The sequence below is a fragment of the Elephas maximus genome, chromosome 25 (assembly GCF_024166365.1).
Source record: "Elephas maximus indicus isolate mEleMax1 chromosome 25, mEleMax1 primary haplotype, whole genome shotgun sequence".
NCBI lineage: Eukaryota > Metazoa > Chordata > Mammalia > Proboscidea > Elephantidae > Elephas > Elephas maximus.
Window position 1 is genome coordinate 5,145,327 of NC_064843.1, and position 25,175 is coordinate 5,170,501.

Sequence of the window (25,175 nt, forward strand, 5' to 3'; positions counted from 1 at the left end):
AAAATGTCTGGCTCCCTGCCCTCTTACCAGGTTGTGACGTCACTTTGTGAGTCACCAATGCCTTGTGTGCTCCACGTTGGAGCACTTTACTTGGCTCTCACTTTAGACTCTTGTCCCTTTGAAGAGAGCAGCTTTCTTAGATGAGGCGTGTCTAGGAATTTGGTACATTCCTGATCATTTCTCGACTTTAGGAATTTGAGAGTGTTTTCTGTGGGAAAACTGGCAGAAGGCTAAAGTTGACCAGACCCGACTCCTTGGTGACATGTCCTGCCCAGGAAAGTCTACAGAGCAGCCCAGCTCTGGAGATGAAGTGAGCTGAACTGGACACTGGCTCTTCTGAAGTCAGCGGCGCCCCGTTGTGACCCACAGCATTTCCTGCGGCCCGTACCCTGCCCTGATCGGAACGCCAAAGTCGCGTGGCTCAAGTTGACGGGACTCCAGTAGGGACTCTGAAAGCACATTTTGTAAGAATATTTATCTAGAACAGAATGTTTACCCGTTAATGTCCTCCTAGACAATTTGGGGGTGAAGACATCTTGACACCAATTAGTAAGTAATTTTTCAATTATCTGTCTGACTCCATCATGTTTTCTTAACATGATAACTTAAAAAATTAACATCCTTTGTAATTGGTTTAGTCTTAAAGGGTGCATTGCTTTTTACTTATTTACCTTTTAAATATGCCCACTTAGCAATTGGAACAAGTGACATTGTTCTTAACTAGAAGTAGTTTGGCAATTTTATTTCATTTCAGTTATATAGCTCCGCCTGTAGTAATCCCCAGTCGTATTGTACTGTACCACAAAATGCAGTGCTGTTTTAGAGCTTTTTGCTAGAATACTTCCAGGGACTCCTTTTAAACCTACTTTTGTCCATAAATGAGAGTCATTACTTTATGTGTAATAAACTGTAGTGTTTGGAACCGAGTTTTTCCAATGAGTGGCTTTATTTATTACAGTAATAATAATAGGCTTGAGTCCAATACAGAGTCACCTTCAATAAATACTGTTAGTCAGAGACAGTTGTGAGTCTGTACGCAGATAGACGTAGGTGACTCAGACTAGGTCTCTGGAAAGAAGAGGTGTGAGGGTTTCTTGTTATACTGTGTCCAGTCATCTGAAGATTGAAGATATCACTTTATTGGGATTTTATCATAGTCTTTACACAGTGCTATGTAAACAAGTTGCTGAATATTTTTGATCTCCTGGAATTGTACAAAATTTCTTATATATACACCCTACATCCCTCTCCAATGTTGGGTTTACTGTTGTATTACATAGGGCCTGTGTTCAAGGTATGACGTCACAGATGAATGGGCCACTGTAAGTACATGTAGAGGCAGGATACTTTGGACAACAGTTGATGAAGGGTCCTCTCAGGGACCAGTGTCCAGTCGGCTACCATTGAAGACACTGAGGCGATAGGCCAGGAGGATTTTCCAGACGTAATGAGCGTGTAGGAAACCTCCCGGAGGCGTCACTTCAACCGTCAGTGGCATTTCACCTCCTCATGTTGTGTTTTATGAGCTTTTAGGGCCCGACTTCTCCCCGCCCCCTCCTAACACAGCTCCTTGGCAGGCTGAGGTGTCACAGATCCCGGGAGTCCCCTGAGCACCCACCGCGCCAGGAATGCCAGGATCGCCAGGAGGCCCAGGTTCACCGTGAGCACCGTCCTGACCGTCTTTGCTAGTGCCAGGCACCCCTTGCGGACCTAGAGACAGACCATGGAGGGAGGTAAGTTTTGATGCAGTATGAGCCCAAGGCCTAGTCCTACTTTCCTCCATTTTCACATACGTCCCCAGCCCTCTCTTGGCAGCTGATCTCTCAACTCTGAGAAGGGGCCAAGGGGCGCATGCCCAGGCGTGAGGACAACCAGGACAAGTGCCGCGGGGGAGGTGCATGGGGTAGTTGGAGGCGCAGCTCTGACGGGCCAGGCGGAGGGGGTGACCCTGTGCCGCAGTGTGGCCAATTTACGAAGGTCTGACTGGCTACTGGGTGAAGAACGGATTTGGGGTGGGAAGGAGAAGACGGCAGACCCCAGGTGGGAGGCTGTGAGAGGCTTTGGTGATGGACGACAGTGGAACCGTGCGGGTGGGGAGGGCTGTGCCTGCACCAGGTGGTGGGTGGTGAAGCCCTGACTGGGGTCGGTTTGTGAGGCTGGCATCCACAGGACCCTCAACCCAAAGATGGCACTGAAACTCACTCCCGGGCATGCCATCACCCAAGATGCCGCCCCGGCGTGGGGCGCTTGACCGTTGGGGCTCAGGGAGGAAGCACTAGGCCAGCAAAAGAGGTAACTGGAGCGATGCGGCTGGGCCAGGGGAGCAGTTCAGGAGGATACCAAGGAGGCAGCGGGGAGAAGAGTGGGGGGTGTAGAGGCAGAGGCCTCCCTGCCCCCATGCCGTGCCCCGACAGGAGCCCCACACTCAGAGGATTTGTGTGTGGATGAGAATGATCCAGAATAATGTCCCCAAAAAGGCACAGGGGACCAGACACAGTTGGGGCGGGGTGGCCTCTGCTAGGGACAGAGACACTTCCGCCCTTCTTGACAAAGCACTGACGGTCGACACTTCAAAAATGTAAATATCCAGGGTACATGTGGGTCAACGAAGAGAAGATTCAGTGAGAACTTAACTGAAATAGTCACTGGATAGGTTTAAATAGAATTTAAATCTCTTTCACTAAAATAGATACATGAGGGTCTGTTTACTGATTAAACTTTCAGGTATTAAAGTGGTTACTAAAACAACTCCTAACCTTGCCTTAAGAATGCTTTGCCCAAAGGAAAAAGGGCGTCTTTACAGGAAAAGGAGACACATCTGTAAGGCAGACACTCCCGTGTGAAGCTACGAAACTCTGGGAAGGATGCCGAGAAAACAGCCCCGCGGCAACAGCAGCCTCATACCTTGGAGCCCTTGATCTCCGTCGGGCCCATCCAGGCCGACACCAGTGGCGCCCTTGTCGCCTCTGTCACCTTGGTCTCCTGTCAAAAGACATTGAGCATTTACATGTGTCAGAATATTGATTACCAGGTTTAAAGAAAGAGATTCCTGGTGCAGTATCATCAACTACGCTGCACCCGGTGCTTGACACCACCTCTTGGAAAAGGAGGCACCCACTACTTTTCTCTAGCTTTGTCTTGAAGCATTCAGACATCCTGAGAACACGCCCCACCAGTGTAGAGCTCCACGGGTTTGGACAGGCTGCACCCACCCGTAACCAGCGTCATCAGCCTCTTCCTTGACTGCTGATGTGGGCATGCACTTTTGATGGGATTCTGGTTTTGTTCAAAATATTCATACTTGTTAAATATGACTTTTGACCCAGGAGTTACTTAAAAAAAAACATTGCCGTTGAGTCGATTTTGCCTCAGAGCGGGTGTTCTAAAATGCCCCTCTAGTTGTATTATTCAAATCTTCTCTCCTTGTCCTCTTCTGCTCGATCCTTAATTACGGAGAGAGGTGCGTTAAAGCCTTCCATTTTGATGGCAGATTCGCCAGTCTTTGTTCTGACAATGTGACGTTAGACGCAAACAAGTCCCTCTGGAATTAGGCTCTGGCACCCTGAAACTCGAATGTGCACAGACACGCTGCAGGTTAAGCTTGAGAGCCTCTGCCTGACGGCAACAGTGCCACCAGCTTCCCTCTGCTTAGCCTTTGCAGCATACCTTTTTCAGCCTTCTACTGTTACCTCCTAAAATCGACCAGAAGCCAGAAGTAGCAGCACCCTGTGGCTACCACCAGTTCTCACCTGTCCATCAAACGTGGACCGCAGGTGAGGAGTGGCAACCGTGGCTGGAGAGCTGCAAGCTGGCCTCCTCAGTGGGCACTGAGCTAAATGGCGTCTCATGCCAACGTGAGGTTGACCTCAGTGACATAGGAGCAGCTGGTTCAGACTTAGGCTGCTGACCTGGGGTGTCCTTGGTAAACGTGGGGTGGTCCTGCCCAGTACTGCTTTTCTAATTTCCCAGGGAGGGGAGAGAGAAGCCCCCAGTAACTGGCTCCCATGTGACTGCCTACGCTGTGCTCCACCGCTTGTGTAAAGACCTCATCTGTTCTCACAGTAACCCTCTGGGCTCAACACAGCGCCAGCCTCCCACAGGGAGAAGCACTGGGCAGAGTCGGCCCGGACCCTCTGGGCTCAACACGGCGCCAGCCTCCCACAGGGAGAAGCACTGGGCAGAGTCGGCCCGGACCCTCTGCACAGGCGTGTGCACGCGTCCATCTGCGCCTTCTGTGGTAGCCTTGACTTTGTTTAATTAGTGTTGGGAGAACCAATAAAGCTGATTAATGCTGTTTTTGAGTTTTTCTTTTCAAAAGTCTTGAAGGAATTCACATCCCTATTAGAAACCCTGGTGGCGTAGTGGGTAAGTGCTGTGGCTGCTAACCCAAAAGATCAGCAGTTCGAATCCACCAGGCACTCCTTGGAAACTCTGTGAGGCAGTTCTTCTCTGTCCTATAAGGTCACTATGTGTTGGAATCGACTTGACGCCAAAAGGCTTTTAGGTTATGTAAGAAAAATCTTATTTGGCCTTTTCTGGACCTCAGCAGCCCCTCACGTGGCTTTATACCAGCAGGAGAGGCCTGGAGAAGGCCATAACTGAAAGTTTCTAAGGAAAGATGGAGCTGTCGACAGTTCATTTGGGTAGATACTGCCGATGGAATGGCGAGGTGAATCGGGCATGTCTGCCCTCTAGTGGTGAAATTCTTCAATCTCTATATGGAATGCTTTTCACCTGCTGAAGTAATGGAATTTAGTCTCAAAGACAAAGGAATCCATGGAATTACAGTTCTCTTAGAAACTTTTTTCTTGTTATTTTTCACAAGCAGAAAGTTACTTCAGTAACTTAGAATTGACAACGTGGAGGTATGCTGCCTGGAGCCAAGCTTCAAGTCCTTGGTTTGGGCCCTGAGGCAAGCTGGCTTTACAGTGGCAAACGGCTTGTCTAAATTGTAAAGGCCATTTTGGAAAATGTCAGTGTCCGCAAATTCACACAGCTGTGTGTTATCCGTGCTTCTGGATGCCCGCCTCTCCCCACCCCCATTTATATCTGGGCACACCCCGAAGCATTCCCAGTAATTGAGGATCGATGAAGTCTCAGCTGCTGTGTGGGCCACCAATCGCTAGGCGCCCAGTAGTTTTCATCTTTTCTAGTTAAGGTTTCTCTGGTTCTTTATAGTCCTTAAAATACTACAAACATTTCTGATTTTTGTATTTTTGCCTTTTGCAACAGACATTTCCATACACTGCCAGCTTTCTCCGGAGTATAAATGGGACTCCTGTTATTCATTTCTCAGGTTTTTAAATGATTCCTCCCCTAAATGTTCTGATGGTATCTGAGGAAACTACCACATGATTTAAAAGTCCTCCAGTACCTGCCGGCTTAACGGGGATTAACTGTGACGGGGAGGTGGGCACCTCACACCTCAGCGACTTCTAGAGACAGCTCGAGTTTTCATAACATTTCTTAGAACAACACAAAGTGCTGGATGAACCCTAGACAGCCTGAGAGGAGGCAACGTGGAAGCCTTAGGGCCCTAACTCTCCCCGGGGTTTTCTTTCCTGCTGGACCTCCAGAGAATGTCTGTCACGGGGAGGGAGAGGTCTGCGAAGTTTCCTGACGGAAGGGATGTCTGGGGGCTTCCGTGGTTCCCGCAGAACACAGTGTCGCGGGGCCAACTCACTCACCTCGGGGTCCAGGGTCTCCCAGCTCTCCAGTGGGACCGCGATATCCAGGGGGCCCTCGAGCACCAGGGTGGCCAGTGGAGCCAGGGAGCCCCGGGGGGCCCGGTGGGCCGGCTGGACCGGGTCGCCCTATGGATCCTGGCGCCAAAGGCTTCCTCAGGTGAGTGGCTAACTGTGCGATTTGTTCTTTGGGAAAGAAGGATGCGAGCGTTTACCGCGTGAGGGTCGTCATAAACGTTTTCATGTGAAGCCTAAAAATACCTGTCCTGCCTCTCAGGAGGTCTTCACTTACTGATTGTAAACAGTTGCACGTACTTGGGAGTGTGTAATAAGTAAGTGTTCCACAGAGCGAGTCACAGGGCTGGAAAGGAGCTGCTTACAACCCCGTGAACCAGTGGGGGCAGAAGACGCCCCTCAGGGAATTCCCTGGGAAATGCATGCAAAGGCGCAAGGGCACACTTGTTTTCTGTGATTGAGCATCACCTGGAACATCTGCTATGTGCCAGGCACGTGTGAACAAACCCTCGTCTAGTACAAACGGAAGACTGGACGGGCAAGGGGGTGCTGCTAGGGCAGACTGGATGGGGGAAGGGGCGCTGCCAGGGCAGACTGGACAGGCGAGGGGTCACCACCAGGGCTGGCAGGCAGGAGCACGGCCAGCACATGGGGGAAGACCGGCAGAGGAGGAGAAGGGCCGTGTGCAGTGGTCAGGCACTGACAGCCCCCACGGCGGGGGTTGGGGGGCGGGGCCTGCCTGGGGAGATGGAGGAGAGCGGTGCCTGCCTAGGATGCTGTAGCCGGGAACCCCAGGCCCAGACGCCCATCCCCCGCTCACCGCTGATGATGCCCCCGCACAGCTCCCGAATGTGCTGCTCGCTGGCTTCTTTCCCCTAAAAGTCACCAGAGACCCATCAGCAGACAGCCCCTCATCACACTCTGAAAGGTAACTGATGGTTTAGAAAAAACACCCAAATCCCCCAAAAGCCAAGGAGATACGCACCGGAACACCTGGTTTCCCCGTAATTCCAGGGGTGCCTTGGAGCCCCTGGAAGCCCACAGGGCCAGGCGGGCCTGGGACCCCCTGAACACCGCTGGTGCCATTGGGACCCTGGATGCCTTTGGGGCCCAGCTCGCCTCTGTCACCAGACTGGACAGGAAGAGCAGAGAAACGGTCAGAGGCCAGACCCCTGCTGGGGCCGCTATCCTGTCCCCCCACCAGGGGCCAAACTTTTGAGCAGGCTGCAGGTCCGGGCATCGCCACCACAGGGTGACGGGGCAGAGCACCCCATAGCACTCACCATGCCTTTGGCTCCGACAGGCCCGTTGGGACCCTGCAAACAGAAAAGGGCTTCACGTTGATGTCCTGTGTGTGGCTGCGGCGGTGGAAGGGGATCAGCCACCAAGGCCCAGGGTAGTACTTTCTTAGTTGAGGGTGAATTAACACAAAGCATCATATTTTGGAAAAGGTTGGCAGTAATGGGGCACAAAGTGAGAAATGTAACCAATGTCACTGCACTGTGGGTGCTGAAGATGTATGGTGGACGTTTGGGTGGGTATATCGTCACCACAATTTTTTTGAAGTTAAAAAATGAAACAGACAAGAAGTCATCCATAAAACTATGCTCTGGTTTCACCAAAACATTGACGATGGTCATTGTACTTATTCTTCTCTCCTACGTACATTTTTTTATATCACTGATTGTATTATATGTACTTACACACTTTTTAGGAGCCCTGATGGCACAGTGGTTAAGAGAAGGATGCTTACCAAAAAGGTCAGCAGTTTGAATCCACCAGTTGCTGCTTGTAAACCCTATGGGGCAGTTCTGTTCTCTCCTCTAGGGTCTCTACGACTCAGAATCGACTCGGCGGCAATAGTTTTGGGTTTTTTGAATGCTCTTTTTAAGGACCCCTGGTGGCGCAGCAGTTAAGCACTCGCCTGCTAACTGAAATGTTGGTGATTTAAATCCACTAGTGGCTCCGAAGGAGAAAGGCCTGGCGATCTGCTTCCGTAAAGATCGCAGCCTAGGAAACCCTGTGGGGCAGTTCTACTCTGTCAGATGGGGTCACTGAGGGTCGGAATCGACTCGAGGCCACACAACAGCAACACTCTCTTTTTACTTGTTATTTACCTTAAATGGTACTTTCTTATACATTTACTTTGTTACCTGTTGTTTTTACTCTAAATGAGGCAAAAAAATATCTATATGAGTACAGTCAACATTTACCCTACAGCAAAGATGAGAAGGTCAGGGAGGTAGGGAAACTTGATTAATGGAAACGGAACAACCAGAGTGGAAAAAATGAGAATTGACACCCCATGAACGATGTAACCAATGTCCCTGAACAATGTGTAGAAATTGTTAAATGGGAACCCAAAGTGCTGTGTAAACTTTCACCAAAAACAATAAAATATTACATAACAAAAAGAAAAAAAAAAATGAGGCTGAGATGAATGTCTGGTCCTGAAGCTCTGCTTCCCACCTGTGTCCTCAGGGAAACACTCCCCCCCCCCGCCCCGCCCCAGGGCTGGTTAGGGTTAGGATGGGCCCTGGACGCAGCTCTGTTCACACCCGTGGGCTTACAGACCTGGTCGTGCGGTCACAGAGCTGGCGAGAACAGAAGGGTGACACTCCCCACCAATCAGCCTGACCACTGAAGTAGCTGAGAGCTGAGGGTCAGGTTCCCCAGCTTGGAGCAGATACTGTCCCTTCGCCACCCCATCAGATTAGTGGGGCTGCGCCAGGTTTTCTCCTGATTCCCAGGGTCCCGTTTGTCGAGATGGTCTGAGAATGCATCAAAAAATTAACTCCACCCATGCACAACTGAGCTTATCCTGGCTGGAGATAGCAAAATCTGCACTGGGCTAGGAGGGTTTTGCCAGAGACAGGATCCCTGGGGATAAGCTGTTCTCCATTTCGTCCAGACTCAAAGGGAGGCTTAGTTACAGGGCTAACCAGCCCGGGTACTCCAAAGTCAGAAAGATCATTTGCCCCCCAGCCCCAGCGATGGTTCCACTGCAGCCACCTCTAGAAGGGGAATGTGAAGGGTATAGCAATAACGGTGGCACAACGTGAAAAATGTAACCCAATCACAAGGATTTATTTTATATGATTTTTAGCTCTGCGGAAGCATGATTTTCTTAGTGAAAACAAGGGATAATTCATGCTGAAAGTCCTGATGGAGTGACCTTTCCAAGCAGCGTTACCACTCAAGAGCAGGTGCTGGTGGGCCCCTGGATAGGAGCGGGGGCAGGGCCGTGCAAGTGTGCCTCCCGCCCTTTGCTTGGGGACTGGACAGTCAGTTCCCTTGCCAGGCCCGGCTCGTTTGCCCAGAGGGACAGCCTGTGGCCGTGGCTTTCACGTGGATAGCATCTCAGCTCCTTGTTCTCACCTGGATCTGTAGGTGGCCCCACTGAGCGTGGCTCGTCACCTTCAGCAGTTCCAGAAAGCTGCTGAAGGTCAGCGTGTCACACTTACCAGCTCTCCTTTATCCCCAGGAAGGCCGTCGGCACCGGCAATGCCCTGGAAAGGACACCCCAAGTTAGGGGGAGCTGTCCCCAAGCCAGCTTGACTGCCCTAAGCTAGCTGAACTCAGACCTCGGGTGTGTGACAGCCGCCTGGGGGCTGGCAAAAATCCATCTCCAGATGAGTCCAGAAGTCCAGGACCTGGAACCTGCCTTTTCACTGACTTCAGCATTCTGGTGACACAATGATTAAGCGCTCGGCTACTAGCCAAAAGGTCAGTGGTTTGAACCCTCCCAGTAGCTCCACGGGAGAAAGACCTGGTGATCTGCTTCTGTAAGTAGAGCCTAGGAAACCCTAGGGGCAGTTCTGCTCTCACATGGTGTCACTGAGTCGGAACCAGCTTGACAGCACCCAACAACAGGGCCTTCTGCCAGCTCCAGCAGCGCTGCCTGGGGTCAAGGAAGCAGAAGCTGAGGTGCCAGCAGGGTAGCAGCTACGGGAGGCCCTCCCCCATCCGGAGGTTTCTAGAGAGAATGTCCTGCAGAGAAGGAACTGCATCTCATCTGCTCCAGCGGACTGGACGAGAGCCCAAATTCTGCCATCCTTACCGAGTTCCCTCCCAGCAGGGATGCCCTTCTCTTGGGGCTCCTATCGACCCCATGCCTCCCCAGAGCAGGCATTGGTGCCCTGGATTGGGGATCTGGGTAACCAGAGCTGTTGTCACTGTGCTGGGGGGGGCGGGGGGGAATGACAGTGATCAAGCAGGAATGAACAGGAAAGACCACGTGGATGAGAACTGAAAGAAGAGGGAGCCACCCACAGGGTTCTGGAAACAGGCTGAAGGCGGCTGGGGAGGTGGGCAGAGTCCCGGGGGGAGGGTAGCTGCTGGGCCATTCCCACCTCTGATGGGATGCATCTGCTCTCACCTGGTCTCCCTTTGGCCCTGCGGCTCCTACCGGGCCCTGCGGGCAGAGACAAGGCACTGCAACAGACAACAAACATCCCCAAGGCAGCCTCCTGCGTCCACACGGCACAAAGGGCCTGCCACAAAGGGCCTGCCCCGTGTGTGAAGCCAAACACCAAACCACATTCCCAGATAGCCTGTGAGCACGTCCCAGACTCTGCTAGGCACCCACACGCGCCCTTTTCCCATAGGTCACCCTCGTCCCCTTTTGGCTCCACAGCATCACGTCGAGCTCTGACGGGGAGTCGGACCCTGTACATGTGGCACCATGGGCACCACCGGTTCATCAGTTCTCACATCTAAACAGATGCCTCTGCTCTCACACCTGCTAGCTCGTATCAATCACGAACTGAGAGGTTAGGAGCAAACAGTAAAACAATTCACTAAAAAATAGCCATTTGCTCGGGCAGCAGCCTAAGCGAGAACTGGCCAAGGGAAATGCAGCAACCAGGTGCCCCTCACAGGACAGTGGGGGCTGGGGGGTGGAGACAGACAGGTGTCCGAGCTGTCAGCACCCCCTTCCTCTCCACCATCTCAGAGGTCTGGGCTGTTGGCGTGCCCCCCGAACCCTGGAATTTCCACCCTGGAGGCTAATAAAGGGCCCACTGTCCATTCATCCAGCCACAGGGCGGTGGTGTCCTCACCCACCCCTGGAACCAAGGGGCACCTGTGACCACGCTCCCACGTCTGCACAGCTTCCTGGAAAGCAGTATGAACCTTCAGGCTGGGCGGACAGCTGAATAGAGGCCTTGTCCTCGCCTGGCAGGGCAGTGTCAGGGGCACGTGGGGGGGCTCTCCCCAGGCCCACCAATTCCTCCCTGGATGACTAGGGCAGCACTGGGCCTCGGAGGCCTTGGAGGAGCTCTGTTTCCCCATGGTGCCCCAGGCTCATCACCACACCTATGCACCTGGGCAGAGTCACAGTTGTGATGGGGACAGCCCCCTCCTCCCACTGAACCTGCCGCACCACTGTTGTGAGACAAACAGGGCCGTGAAAAGCTACAAATTGTGATAATCACACTCTCTTATTTCACTCTGATTTCAAGCCCTGGGTCGGGGGGGCTGGAGCTGCCACCCCATCCCCTCATCCTGCCAGGAGCTCACTGACAGCACACCGACTGTGACTGCCATCACTTGGCCTCTGATGGGGGACCCCGTGGTCTTCATTCAGCAGAGTGGACCCAGTGTGGATCTGAACCCGTGCCTGCTGCTGTGGGGGACACCTTCACCATGAAGAACCATGTAGGCGGGGTCAGGCCCAGTTCAGCGCCTTGGTGTGAGGACAGGTGGGTGGTGTGAGGACGGGTGGGTGAGATGAGGATAGATGGGTGGGTGGGGTGAGGATGGGTGGGTGGTGTGAGGATGGGTAAGTGGGTGGGGTGAGGACGGGTGGGTGGGGCGAGGACGGGTGGCCAGGACATTCATTGCACCCCCAGTGCAGGGGTCCGGGTGGCCAGTCCTGGGGAGACCCAACAACATAGTTTCTCATCCAGGGCCTTCAGGTGACCGTCTCCCTTGCTGAGTCCCAGAGGTGTTGTGTGTGGGTGGGGGTGGGTCAACCTTTCCAGAACAGCCACTTACCCGGTCGCCCACGCTGCCTCGGAGGCCCTGGGGGCCAGGTAGGCCGGGGTCCCCGATGCTACCCTTCTGGCCCTGTGGACACAGTCCCAGCCCCCTGTCAGCAAGCCCCAGGCAGGGCCCCCTCCCCCGCCCAGGCCCCACCCTCCTGGGCTCACATCCTGGGTCCCAGCCTGAACCTCACCCACCTGGAAGCCTCGCACACCGGGGGCCCCAGGAGGGCCTTGTGGGCCTAGAGCCCCCTGAAAAGCAAAAGGGTGGGTGTGAGTGGGTATCCCTCGCCTGTGGGGGTGCCCTGAGGGGACCCCCGGAAACACCCTCCACAGGTGAGGGGGGCTGGGTAGAGAAGGAGCTGCCCAGGTCTGGCCCAGATGCTGGGATGGAGGAGGAGGATCTCCTGGGGGAGGTGGGCAGGTGGCAGAGGTCAGGCACGCCCAGTGTCAGGAGCCCATTGCCAGGAAGGTGGCTGCTGTTGTCACCGTATCGGGCTAGGAAGGGGACGCTGGGCTTGGTAGCCTGGCCAGGGCCTCTGGCTGCTGGGCCTCAGCATCTTCCTCCCGAGGCACGAAGGCCCAGAGGTGACCACAGCTTAGGCCTGGCTCCACCACCTCTGAGCAGCCGGGGACCCAGAAGGTGAGGCTGGGGGCGTGGGGCACCTTGGACTTTGGGTGAGCTACAACCAAACCTCCCCGACCTGTGCAGATGGAGACCACACCTGGGGCCTTGCCCCTCACTCACCGCGGAGCCCCTGTGGCCGGCCTCACCGCGCTCCCCCGGTATCCCCACATCTCCCTGGGTGCAGAGGGGGAAGTGTGAGTGGGGGCCACAGAGGAGGTGGGGGTGCGAGGGGAACACAGAGGGATGTGGGGAGCTGGGGTATGTACGGGGACACGGGGGATAGGGATACATACAGGGGTGGTGGGTAGTGGTATGAATGAGGACTGGGGGGTGGGGTATCTATTAGGATGGGGGGTTGCAGCACCCATGAGGATGGGGGTTACATACAGGGATGCCTGGCTCTCCCGAGGGGCCGGCCTCTCCCAGCTCTCCAGCTTTGCCCTGAGGAGGGAGTGGGTGCTCTGAGTGCTGCCTGCACCCCTGCCTAGGACCGAGCACTGCCCCCTCCCGCCCCCCAGGAAGGCCACATACCAGTTCTCCCTTCTCGCCTTTGGACCCTGCTCGCCCCAGAAGTCCCTGCCAGGATGGGGTGACGGTCAGAGCTGTGAGCCCCAGCACTGGCAGCATGCAGAGTGGGGACAGAGTATGCCCAGTGGGGGCGGTTGTCTCCCCCACAGAGCCCCTGCATCACCCTCCTCCGGGACCCCAGGATGGGGCAGACCAGGAGAACACAAAGACCTGCTCCCACACAGCCACGTGTGCTCAGATTAGCGTGCACAAGGAGCGCCCAGCTCTGCATGCCCCAGGCTCCACGCGGCACCCTCCTCAGTGAGCACCCGGTGCTCAGTACACCCCCATGCTCAGTGCACTCCCTGGCTCTGAGTGCCCTCACTCAGCATGTTCCCCTACTCAGGGAGCCCCTGGCCCTGCATCTCCCCGACTTCCCACTCAGGGCCCTCCCTCTCAGTGAGCCCCCGGCTGGATCAGCACCATGCAGGCCCTGGACAGGCATGATCCCCTACCCTCCTAGGCCAGTCCTGTAGGGATCAACCCCAGATCCACCCTGGTGGCCCCTGCCTATCCCTACTCCCTTCCCCAGCACTCACCGGCAGCCCGTTGGGTCCCTTCTCTCCAGGGCTGCCATTTCGGCCGGCCTCTCCCTGCGGGGACAAGTGATGAGGATGGGGGAAGATGGGTGCCAGGCCTCCAGGCCAAACCCTTTCCTTCCCCCTCCCTCCCAGCAAACCCCTCAGCAGGACCCGGCAGCTGCACTGACCTTCTCTCCATCAAGCCCTGGCATGCCATCCCGGCCATCCTTGCCTGGCATGCCCTGGGGACGAAGGGACTGGTGAGGCCTTCCCGCAGTCTGGACAGCTGCCTCCCCGTCCCCTGCCCTGTGTCTGCCCCCCCTTGGACTGGCCAGGCCTGAGTTGCCCATGGGCTGTCCATGGCCAAGTGGTTGCAGTGGTCACCTGGCCCCCTGGGCTGCCCTCAGAGGCCATGAGGTGTGGGAACAGGCAGACAGCAACAAGGGGGTGGCTGGGCCCACGTGCAGCCTTCCACTCACACCACCCAGGGAAGTTCTATGTAGCTCCTGCTTTACAGATGGGGAGACTGAGGCTGAGGAGTCAGCATTTGGACCCAGCTCTGCCTGTCCCAACTCTTGGTCACTTGTCTCGGAACCAAGAGACAGAAATCTGACAGGGCTCCTCCCAGGGGTCCGCCCCTCAGGGCCACAGACCAGGACGTTCTACAAGAGAGGGGCTGGAGGGAGCATGGGTCGAGGATGCCTGGCCACCAGGATGCGCAGGGAGGGTCCAGTTCCCAGGACCCTCTGATGCTCATGTCTGTGCACCCCCTACTCCTCGCATGCCCCATAGGAAAGCAGACAAGCCCACCCCCAGGACTGCAAATGCAAACAAGGGTGGGGGCTTGTCCAACAGCCACCGCCCTCTCTGAGGCAGCAGCTGCGGTGCCGAGTGCAGGGCCTCCTGACCATCGGCCCTGAGACTGAGCTACCAGCGAGCCAGCCTGTGTGTAGCCTGGGACCCCGATGAGGATCGATCTTGAGGAGGAAGCTGTTACGAAGACGCCAGGAGATCCACTGCAAGAGCTGATGCTGCCGAGATGGCACTTACCGGCTCTCCGGCCAGCCCGGCCAGTCCAGGGATCCCTTTGGGGCCAGGTTTGCCCTGAAAAAACATGGCAATCGGCTGAAGCAGCCAAGGCAGAGGGAGAAACCATACCCACCCCCATGCTCGCCCCTAGTGCTTGGGACCAGGCTGCTCCGGTCACCAGGCGATGTGCCAGGATGCAGAAACTCTGCTAGCCTGGCTTTATGCATGTACAGGGACAGCAGGCTGGACCCTGAAACAGCGCAGCATCCCTCCCACACTTTTCCAGACAAATCTCTCACTGGCCAGGTGTGGTCGAGAATGAAGAGGGAGCTGGCTTGGAGTTTCCACAGGCAAATACCAGCCTGGGGATTGTCACTTCGGCTCGTCTCTGGACACAACACACATTCACCTGTCTCTGTTTTATCCTGCTTCCCCATGGGCAGCCTTGGCCAGGCCGCCTGGGGCCACATTGGCAGGGTTCTACCAGGGCTCAGTCCCACTGTCTCTGCCTGACTACTCACTGTGGTTGCCCTGGACAATAGCTTGCTAAGCTGCTGGTAGCTTCCAGGAGTCCTGTGCCACGTGGGCCATGGGTGCTTGGCGCGGTTTCAGGAGAGCACAAAGAGTGCTGGGCGGGGGCGCCCCCCCTGCACATGCCCCCTTGTGGTCTCTTCCACCACCCCCTTCCCCGCACCCTCTGCACAAGGGCAGAGAAAAAGTTCTCCCTCACTTACGAGATCGCCCTTGAGTCCACGGAACCCCTCTGGGCCCCTCTCGCCTCTGTCACCCTGGGAGACAAGCGGGGAGAGGACACAGTCAGCCACGTAGAGTAGCCAGGGCCTGACTGCAGGGCCGGTGTCCCCAGGAGTGGGGCAGGACCAACCCTGCTGAGGATCAGAGGTGGGGCCCTGCTTTACATCCGTAATGAGAAATAATGCACCCCCACCCAGGACCCTCGCCCTGGTTTGCAAGGTCGTCAGGAGCAGCCCTTTGTCTGTGCGTGCTGGCCCAGGTGACCCAGGTCTGGCTCAGCCTACAAGGGCGGGCCAGAGGGGTTCTTCACACCGCATACGTGACATACATGTGACACGTGCACACATGACACACACACGACACATGGCACACACATGACATACATACCACTTTCCCAGGTGCGCCTGGGATCCCTGGGGGCCCTCGGAATCCAATGGGACCCTGTGGAGGAGAGGGGAGTCTGAACCGGCCCATTTGAAGGTAGCTGCTGTGTTACCCCCCTGCCACATGCAACCCCTGCCCATGCAGGCTCCCCCACCGCCCCCGTGTGAACCCCCTGCCACGTGTGCCCCATGCCCGTGCACCCCCAAGCCAATGCACCCCTGCTGTGTGCAGCCCCTCTGACAAATTAGCGCAGAAGGCTTTTCCTTCTGGGTTAGAACTGGCTCCACCCCTGCAGTCCTGAAGTCCCTCCTCCCCCACTGGGGCCCCACCCACCCAACCGTTTCCGTGTGGCCCACAAGAGCCTTCAGACAGCCCTGCTTTGTACGATGGTGTGGGGGTCCTTAAGGACACTTGGCTCAGCCTGCTCCGTGGACACCGTGTGAACCGAGGCTGGGAAGGTCCCTGCCCTGCCACATGCCGCCACAGCCTGGGGCTCTAACCAGCTGCCAGAGCCTGGGTCCGGCTGGAGGGGAGCGGCTGGGGGCTGACCTGAGAACTGGCAAGGGTTCAGGCCCCTGTCTTCCCGCCCCAAGCCCCTGGGCTTTCTTGAAGACTGGTCCACAGTCGCCGGGGACAGACAGCCACTCGATCATATGTGTGCTGGTGGCAGGGCTGACGCCGGTGGCACACAGCCCTCACAAGGGGGAGAAAGACTCACCCGGTCCCCGGGGGGCCCGAGAGGCCCTGGCAGTCCTCGAAGTCCTCGGGGGCCCTGCAGGAGAGCAGAGATGCAGGGTCCCAGCCAAGGGCCTGTCCCTCCACCCGCCTTGGGGGGCCACGTGAGGGGCCTGGCTCTGGGGGGCCCCATGTTTGCCCTAAAATTCTTCAGCCTCAGCTTCAGGCCCGCAGAGCTTTTGGGTAGGTGGTCCGGAGCGTGGGACTGAGCCTGGTTCCCATACAGCTCCCCACCGCTGGAGGTGGACAGACTGCCCCCTCGGCCTTAAACTACTCCCGCTTGGGCGTGGCTGTCTGAGGGCTTCCCACCTACCCTCCTCACCCTTGCCAGCCTCACCTGCAGCCCCACGGTGCCTGGGATGCCAGCGGGCCCAGGGGGGCCAGGATCACCCTGCAACAGGGATGAGAAAGTGTGTGCGCAGGTAGGCCCTGGGCTCTTCCAGCTCCTTCCCCCACCACTTGCTGCCTACCCCCAGCCTTCCCAGCAGGGGACGTCCCCCACTTCCCAGCTGAGCTGCCACAGCTGAGGGGAGGGCTCATGGAGGAGGTCACTCGCCCACAGTGACATTAGCCTGCCTCCAGGGTGGCTGGGCATGTCCACAGGAACACCATGCTCGTCCACAGGACCATGACCCACGGTCTCCATTCCAGCCCCTTCCCCTCTGCTTCACAGCCACCCTCAGGCCCCACCCACTCTCAGGCTCTGCCTACCTCAGGCTCCACCCAACCTCAGGCTCTGCCCATCCTAGGCTCTGTCCACTCAGGCTCCACCCAACCTCAGGCTCTGCCCATCCTAGGCTCTGTCCACTCAGGCTCCACCTATACCCAGGTTCTGCCCATCCCAGGCTCCACCCACCCTCAGGCACTACCTACCCCAGGCTCTGTCCACTCAGATTCCATCCACCCTCAGCAGTCTCGCCTTACCTTCTCACCATCTTTGCCAACTTCTCCTTGCTCCCCTTTGTAGCCCGTGGGTCCCTGAAGCCAACACAGAAGGTGATGGGTCACAGCCCACGGGCCCCTCAGAGACCCCCGCTCCCAAGGGGATAGAATCCAGCCACCCGAAGAGCTCAAGACAGCAGGCCTGGCCCGATGGGAAAACCAAGGCCCAAGAGATGGCAAGACAGCAGCGGGCAGGAAGGAGAGGGGCAGGTGGTGCTGGGTTCCCACCGGGAGGTAGGAGGGGGGCGGTAGGCAGGGTGGGGCAGATTTGTCGCATGACACTAGTTCTCCTCCCACACCCAGCCTCACACCACCTTCTGACCCTCATGGCCAGTGTGTCACCAGGGTGTTGAGGGGCTGGGGACAGAACAAGGGCTCCCAAACAGGGTAAGGGGCTAACCCCCTCTTCCTGTGAAAATGCTGGGAACATGGGCCAGGCCTCCCAGATCCCCACCACCCCCCACCTCAGAGCATGTAGAGGTGGCTGCCTCTCCTCCCAGCGTGTCCCACCTTGAATCCCGGCATTCCTGGGGGGCCGGGGGGTCCTGGCGGGCAGATGGCAGGGCACTGTTGGAAAGCACAGAGGGTCAGATCCCTCCTGGCAAACAGGAGCCCAGCTGGCTGCTCTGGCCCACACCCCACCCGAAGCTGAGCTGAGCATGAGCCTCTTGGTGCTGGCCATGGGGTGACAGGCTGCCTGGGAGACCAACTTCAGAGGCCTCCTCCTTCAGGAGCTCTGACTTCTACAATGGCCCACAGAGGGATGGGCTTCACCACAGCACTTGACAGGTGGCCACTTGCTTTAAGGAAGGAGCCTCATCCCACCCCTTTGTCCCTCCCCTTCTTCCCACCCCTTCGTCCCTCCCCTTCTTCCCACCCCTTCGTCCCTCCCCTTCTTCCCTCCCCTTCTTCTCCCCTTCATCCCTCCCCTTTATCCCTTCCCTTCTTCCCTCCCCTTCTCCCCTTCATCCCTCCCCTTCATCCCTCCCCTACCCTTCCTGGGAGCTCTAGGTGGGACCCTGGTCCTGCATCCACATCCTATTGATTTACCCAATAGGCTCTAGCAGCTTGGGTGTGACGTCCCAGGAGCCCAGGCCTTAGACCAGTGGCCTCTGGGGCACAGACCCAGTGCACCGTGTGTCAGAGGCCCTGAGACTTCCAGATCATTCCACAGCACCTTCAACCTGTGCCCCTGCCCGCTCCACCTGCCCTCAGCCCAAGGTCTCCGGTCCTTAGGGATCCCTCCCCGCCCCCCGCGGCGGCTCAGGCATGGTGGGGGTGGTGGCTGGCAGTTCAGAGAAAGCAGGTATCTGTCTTTTGCAAACACAAAAGCCTGCTCCATGGAAACGAGGTGCCACTGATACCAGGAGCCACACAAAAGGGAGGAGAAAGCCTTGGTTTCTCTCCCTGCACAGTGAAAAGGCTCCCACCGCAGTGACCACAGGCCGGCTCTGGGCCCTCCTAGGGCTACGGCGTGTTCTGTCTGCTGCCCAGTGTGGCCCACTTGTCACGTGGGGCTGGAAGGCCTCTGGATGCAGCTCACATACTGAGAAACTGAACTTTTAACGTGTTTTCTCTAATTTACAAGAAAACCACTCCACAAGGCTGCCTGCGGGCAGTGCTGACTGGCCTGTGGTGTGGGGAGGGCATGGGAAGGCACCCTAGCTGGTGTCACCCAGCCTTGCGGAGCCTCTGCCTGCCCCAAGTGGGGTGCCACATCGAAGCATCCCTGAGGCCGTGGGTCAGGCCAGTCCCCCCCCCACACACACATACACACACACACGTGCACACAGGGCACAGGTACACACATGCATGCACACACATGGCACCCCCAGCCCCAGCTCCCTCCACTAATGGCTGCAGTGCCCACCTGCAGGTTGGTAGTACCTTCAGGGAGGACCCCTGGCTGTCCCTGGAACAGAGATAGAGCTGACTTTGACACCATTCCACCAGCCACTCTCCCTCCCTCCACAGTTGTCATCCACCCACTCACAGACTACAGCCCTCCCTCTCACCAGGAACTCAGGGACACTTCAGCCCCCCACAGGTAGGTTCTCTGCTCCCCCCTCCACATGTGGCCAGTGCTGGGGCCACATGACAACAACAGAAACCACCCTGTCCCTGGGAGAGGTGGACGCCAGGTCTGAGCCTTGACGTTGCACATCTGCTGGCCTGTCTCTGGGGAGTGAGGGAATTTTCACACCAATCAGAGCCCTGGGGACAGAGGAGTTCAGCACTGCACAGGCGCCGTGCCCATGCCCACGCCCAGCACATCCCCTCGAGCCCAGTACTTACAGGAGGTCCAGGAGGTCCTGGGGGGCCTGGGGGGCCTGGGAGTCCAGAGGGTCCCTGTGGGGGGTTATGGCTTAGCTGGGGCAGGAGCAGCTCCCATCTGAGATGAAGTGACTGGCCACTCCCAAAGAGAAGCCACCCTCTCAGACAGTGCCTCCCGTGGGATGCCCCAGCTTCTTCCCATCTCCCCCACCCATGGCCTTGTGCTAGGGTCAGCCTGGTCTTGGTCTGTCCTTCTCCCTGGATCACTGGCCAGGGTTCAGGCAGCACCTACCAAAGAGATGGATGGGGAGAGAAGGGGAAGGAGGGAGAGAGAGAAAGCGGGAGGCGAGAAAGAGAAGGGAGGAGGGGCAAGGGGAGAAAGGAGGAGGGAGGGGAAGGGAAAAAAGAGAGGAAGAGGGGCAGGAAGGGGGAGGGAAAAAGGAAGAGAAATGGGGAGGGAAGGAAAGGGGGGAGAGGGCAGCCCCTGGCAACTGGACATGGGAGCCCCTGGTGGGCTCATGGGTGGTCGCTGGTCCCAAGGTCATGGGCCCGCTAACCCAGCCTGCTGCAGGGGTGGGGGACCTGGGATAACTACTCACCGGGGGACCCCGGAGGCCGACTCCACCTGGGAGGCCGCTCACTCCTGCCTTTCCCTGGAGGGGGGAAAGGGGGAGTGTCTGCACCCAGAGAGCTGCTGAGGGCCCCAGCGGATCCAGCCCTGGGGAATCTGACCCCAGTCCTGGGCCCGCATGGGTTTTTTTTTTTTTTTTTTTAAAGGGACAGGACTCTGGGATGTGAGGACGAGCTTGTCCCCAAGGAGCCTGCCCCACTCCCACGTGCTGTGGGACATCTAAGGTTGGCTCTGGGTTGGGGGCAGCTCTGGGGTACTGTGTGTGCCTGTGTGGGGGGCTGTGTGGGGGAGGCTGGTACTCACAGGGGGTCCGGGGAGGCCTTTGCCCTGCCGAAGAAACACATAGGTCAACTCCGTGGAAACACCTGAGTTTACCCACCCCCTTCCTGTGCAGGTGGCTCCTGGGGGGCCATCAGGAGATGCGTGTCTGCTCCGGGGAACCCTCCCCCACAGAGCACAGTCCAGGGACTCGCCCCAGAGGCTGCAAAGACAGGGCAGACACGACACCCAGCCTGAGGGGAGGGCACTGGGCCTCCCCAAACTCCCACCCACAGGAGAGGACAGTACTCACCCCCAGCCCTGGTGGCCCTGGGGGTCCCAGGCTTCCCTGTGGGAGGAAAACAGAGGGTGTCAGGGAGAGGCTGGGCTCAGCCTGTAGGCAAACCTCTTCCTACCCCGAAGTCCCACTAGGGCCTCACAACTCCTCTGTGGGTGCGGGGCAGAGATGAAGCCCTGCCTCCAGAAAACTGAGGCCCAAGGGGAGGGGCCTTCGATGCCCTACAGGTGCTTTTCTGGGGTGCTGGTCAGTGAATCCCACTGAGAGGAGCGCAGAAGAAGGGCCACGCCCCAGCAGCTGCAGATGTCCTGAAGGAGATGCCCAGCTGTACAGACCACCAGCCCGGCCTGGGGACCCAGGGGCACTTACCCGTTCTCCAGGGGCACCCTTGGGGCCGGGGGGTCCTTCCCGCCCAGTCAGACCCTGGAAAGGGAGGCAGAGAAGGGGCCGGGGTCATACAGGAACAAGTGCCACAGGCTATTCTGGCACTTTCTTCTCCTGCCCACCACCTGTCCCTGCTGTGCCCACAGCTGGGGTGGGGGTGTGGGGGCAAGAAGTGGGGACAAGCCCACGGGACAGCACGCATCTCAGACTGTCTCTAGTCCTGGCTAATGAAACCCACGTGGGGCCGGGCCTCAAGCCCCACCACGGACAGATGGATGCACAGGCGAACAGACAGGGTGACTGGGGCCACGGTCAGTGTGGCCGGCGCTGGGACAATGGTCGTTTGTTCCTGGCTGAGCAGGAGCTGGCAGGCTCTCCCTTCTAGCTGTGGGCTGGCTCCGCCATCCACTAGATGTCCGCAGGTCTGGGACGAGGGCCAGGGGTCCCTGTGGGGGACGTCTGGGGATGGCCTTCTACAGGACAGCGGATAAAGCAGGCCCAGCTGGACGACAGCAATTAAAACCTGACCCTTGGCCCTGCCGGGATGGAGCAGCCACTGCAGGGCTGGGGAGGGGGCAGTACACTCACGTCCACACCAGGCAGCCCCGGCAGCCCGGCCTCTCCTGGCTTCCCTGCTTTCCCCAGGGCCCCTTTCAGTCCCTGTGGGAGGGAAGAGCGTGGGACTGAAGGGCTGAGGAGGTGGCTGGCCCTGAGCACTCGCGTTTGCCCTTGCCTTCGCCTTCGCCTTCGCCTTCGCCTTCACTGGGGAAGAAAAGCCTTTTCTGACCTGGCACCACTAGCAATCTGAGATGGGCCCACCCTTCTGGGGCCTCAGCCCCTCCTTGCTGCTCTGAAACCCCAGACCTGGCCTCTGCCTGCCTGCCTGCTTGGCTCCAGGAAGGCTGCCCTCAAATTATTGGCAGTGTCTGTAGGATGGGCACAGACCACTTCAGCCTCCCTACCTAAGGGCCAGTAGGTTCCTCTGGGATCCCCAGGGGCCCAGACAGGTCTCTGCACCCTCAATTCCTGGGCTGACTGGTGCAGGGGACGAGCCCCGCTCTGTGAGGGTCAGTGTACCACCTCCCTCCAGGTGGACCAGCAAGGCTGTCGATCTCCTCCCCCACCCTCCACCCCACCAGGTGCTGGCCCAAAGACAGCCTAAAAGCCAGACCCTGCCTAGACACCCTGAACCCCACAGCCCCCCTCCACCCCCTTCCTGGCTCTGGTCCCTGTTGCTAGCCCTCTGAGCCCTCCCCTCGGGTGACCCTGGACCCAGCAGGATGGGAGAGGCCTCAATGACCCCTCTGTTCTCTGTGTCCACCCGACCCCCAGCCCTCTCACCACATCGGGGACACTCACCGGGGGTCCAGGCAGACCTGGAGGACCAGTTTCTCCCTGTGGGGTGAGGGGGAGAACACCCACATGTGAAGGAGTGCTCCCTGAAACCCTTCCCCAGGGAAGAAGATAGCCCTAAAGCCTGGCAGCTGAGACAAGATGGGACGCCCCCATACCCCGCTTTCCCCACCCCAATGGGCTGGGGCAGAGAGGTGTGCAGAGGAAGGACAGAGCTGGGCTTACCTTACAGCCCTCACAGTATTCGGGAACCACTCTAAGGCTGCTGGGGCACACCCCCCCAGAAATACTGGAGCCCCACCCCCCCCACCACCTAAGAGCCTTAGGAAGCAGGCTGAGGGTGCCAAGAGACCTCCAGCTCCACATGGTCGGGGAAGGGGCCACCCACCCACCTGAAGTCCTAGGAAGGCACCCCAGAACCCCCATCAGACAGCCTCTTCTGACAGCACCCCCACTGACAGCCACCATCCCGGAATCCTTTGGCTGAGGCCACAAGGCCAAGTGTAAACTGGAAGTTCCTGTCAGCCTGGCAACCCGGGGGCACAGAAGCCAGGAGGGAGTGTGGTGCTCGAGGTGCCCAGCGTAAGCAGGGGAGTCTGGCTGGGGGGTGGGGGGAGACCAGTGTGCTTTGCTGGCCCCAGTCCAGGACCCCGAGCAGCAGTCCTGCCCTCGGGGACGGAAGGAGGTACACGGCCATGAAGGGCAGAAGGTGAGGGGCTCCGGCTGAGATGAGGAGAGTTCCTTATACACCCCTCACTGACTCCACCAGGGAAGCAGTGCAGTGAGAAGCCTTACATGGGGCAGGAGGGGGGCTGGGGGGCACAGGCAGCAGGAGTCCAGCTGCCCCCAACAATCCTTGACCCTGGCCTCCCTAGGGCACCCACAAAGGATGCCCTTTGGGGAAAAGCCTGCCCCCACCCCCTTCAGGGCCAACTCCAGTCCCCAGCAACACCAAGGAGACCCACATCGCCCACCCACACAGAGGTGGGGACTCAGAGACACACACATCAGCACCCACATTTCTAGCCCGAGGACCACCCTCCCCATTGGCCCCACAGGAACAAGGACAGTTCTGTCTTGTTTCAAACCCCTTGTTGGCTCCTTGCCAAGGATGCCCCTCCCCCACCCTGAGAGGGAAGTTTTCATTTTCTCTCCATTGGGCTGTCTGGGGGGCGGGGGGCTCAGGGAGATTAGAGGCAGACTAGAAGCTCATGGAGCTCCCCCACCCTCCCATGAGTCGGGGTAGGGGACCCAACTCACATCAATGCCGTCCTTGCCTGGCTTTCCAGGAGGCCCTGGGGGGCCAGGGGGGCCTCGAGGTCCCACTTTCTGAAATGGAGAAACTTGAGGTTAGGAAGCCTTCCTCCCCAACCCCCTGTGGCAGGTCCCCACTGGTCCGGGCTCCTCACTCCCGATGGAACAGAATGTCTCCTCTTTTGGGGGCTATTACAGGGGCCCAACGGGGCAGCCCCCGAGCTGCGACCCCCATCAACCTCAGAGCCCCAGCAAAGCCCAGGCTGTGGAGCGCAGGACACTGGTGCACACTTCATCCGCCTTCTGTGCCCTGGTCCCCTGGCCCGCAGGGAGCCAGCAGGGACAAAGGCAACATTGTGTGTCCCAGGCAGTGTCAGCAGCACTCAGACGCTGGCTGGCGAGGGAGGATGGGGCAGCCCCTGGACTCATCCTGAGGCATCCCAGCGCTCGTGAGGCAAGTCAGGGCACCCACAGCTCTTGCGCCCCTTTGGTGAAGCAGGTATGGGCAACAAGGCTGCGCTGCAGTCGCCTGGGCTGGGCCGCTTGCCCAGGTCACAGGGGATGGGGGTCGTCCACTGACTGGGCTGTACCCCTGACGACTAAGCTCAAAGCCCCCAAGCCCAAGCCCCAGTTGGCGGTTCACTCGGGGACCCAGGCCCCGTGCCCCGCGGCCTGGCCTCACCTGCATCTCAGTCACAGCCAGGAGCTGCCCGAGCAGGAGGAGGGCCAACATGGGGGCTCCGGCCATGGCTGCCTCCCGGCTCCGCGTGCACTGCACTCTGAGCAGGCTGGCTGCAGCATCAGGCAGGAGCTGTGGCGGGCGGGGCTGGCAGGATGCCTGAGCACACCCGCCTGCCCTTGCTGCACAAGCCCCCCATTCAGCCAGGCCCACCTGGGGCTGGGCGGGGCTCAGCTGCCCCTCCCCACTGCCTACTGCCCAGCCAGCCAAGGGGAAAAAAAGGAACCCAACGGCAGCATTTTTCTAGCCAGTCTCTAAGTTAAAATTATCCTGGGACTGGTGAGCTGCACACAGACACCTTTTAGAAAAAAAGAAAGGTGCCCTTTTCTCTCTTGTGCCTCAAGCAGAGCATGGAAAGGCGGAAGAATTCCACACTCAAGGGCTGTTTTTGAGGATGAGCCAGGTGGGCCTCCCTATCCCAGAAATGGGGTTTGCGAGTCACATACCTCTCCCCAGGGTGAGTGGGCCCTGAGACCCAGGAAGACCCCCAGAGAGGGTGAATGGCCCTGTGCCAGGAGGCCAGACCACCTGGCACCTCCCTGGTCTCTGCCACTGCCCTGCCTGGTGCAAAAACCTAGGACCATGCTGGCTGGGCTGGGCACCCCCCTCCCCAGGACCCTTACCCATAAACCCAGCCTATACCAAGCTAAAGGAATGCAGGGGTCTATACATGCCAGCCACCACTGGCAAACGTGACTCTTATCCGGGACCCTCTTCTTCTAGGAGTGCAAAATGGTGACTC

The 25,175-nt window shown here is 58.1% G+C and overlaps 2 protein-coding genes across 10 annotated transcripts in view; one reads left to right on the plus strand and one right to left on the minus strand.

Annotated features, from left to right (window-relative positions):
* Positions 1 to 4,294, plus strand: part of TCFL5 (transcription factor like 5) — a 20,517-nt gene extending 16,223 nt beyond the window's left edge. For 2 of the 9 annotated variants that reach the window (XR_007515417.1, XR_007515423.1), the window contains exons 6-7: positions 192 to 549; positions 1,578 to 4,294. Coding sequence is in view for 2 of the 9 variants with exons in the window: in XM_049869455.1 (XP_049725412.1) it covers positions 192 to 314 (123 nt within the window). In the remaining 7 variants the exon portion in view is untranslated. Of the gene's footprint in view, positions 1 to 191; positions 927 to 1,577 lie in introns of those variants that run through there. The other 7 variants (XR_007515421.1, XR_007515422.1, XR_007515419.1 and 4 more) reach the window with 7 other exon arrangements.
* COL9A3 (collagen type IX alpha 3 chain) lies at positions 945 to 24,456 on the minus strand. Its single transcript, XM_049869454.1, has 32 exons — positions 24,377 to 24,456; positions 23,701 to 23,769; positions 22,447 to 22,482; positions 21,676 to 21,747; positions 21,073 to 21,126; positions 20,719 to 20,754; positions 20,451 to 20,474; positions 20,116 to 20,169; positions 19,538 to 19,591; positions 19,113 to 19,154; positions 17,753 to 17,809; positions 17,225 to 17,278; positions 16,638 to 16,691; positions 16,284 to 16,337; positions 15,569 to 15,622; positions 15,163 to 15,216; positions 14,450 to 14,503; positions 13,588 to 13,641; positions 13,418 to 13,471; positions 12,843 to 12,887; positions 12,699 to 12,752; positions 12,432 to 12,485; positions 11,882 to 11,935; positions 11,697 to 11,768; positions 10,078 to 10,113; positions 9,164 to 9,208; positions 6,983 to 7,015; positions 6,685 to 6,831; positions 6,520 to 6,574; positions 5,688 to 5,870; positions 2,905 to 2,982; positions 945 to 1,710 (listed from the first exon to the last, which is right to left on the minus strand). Exons 1-32 carry the CDS (start codon positions 24,440 to 24,442, stop codon positions 1,520 to 1,522), a joined length of 2,043 nt encoding a protein of 680 aa, XP_049725411.1. The 5' UTR covers positions 24,443 to 24,456; the 3' UTR covers positions 945 to 1,519.
* Positions 24,457 to 25,175: the final 719 nt, after the last annotated feature.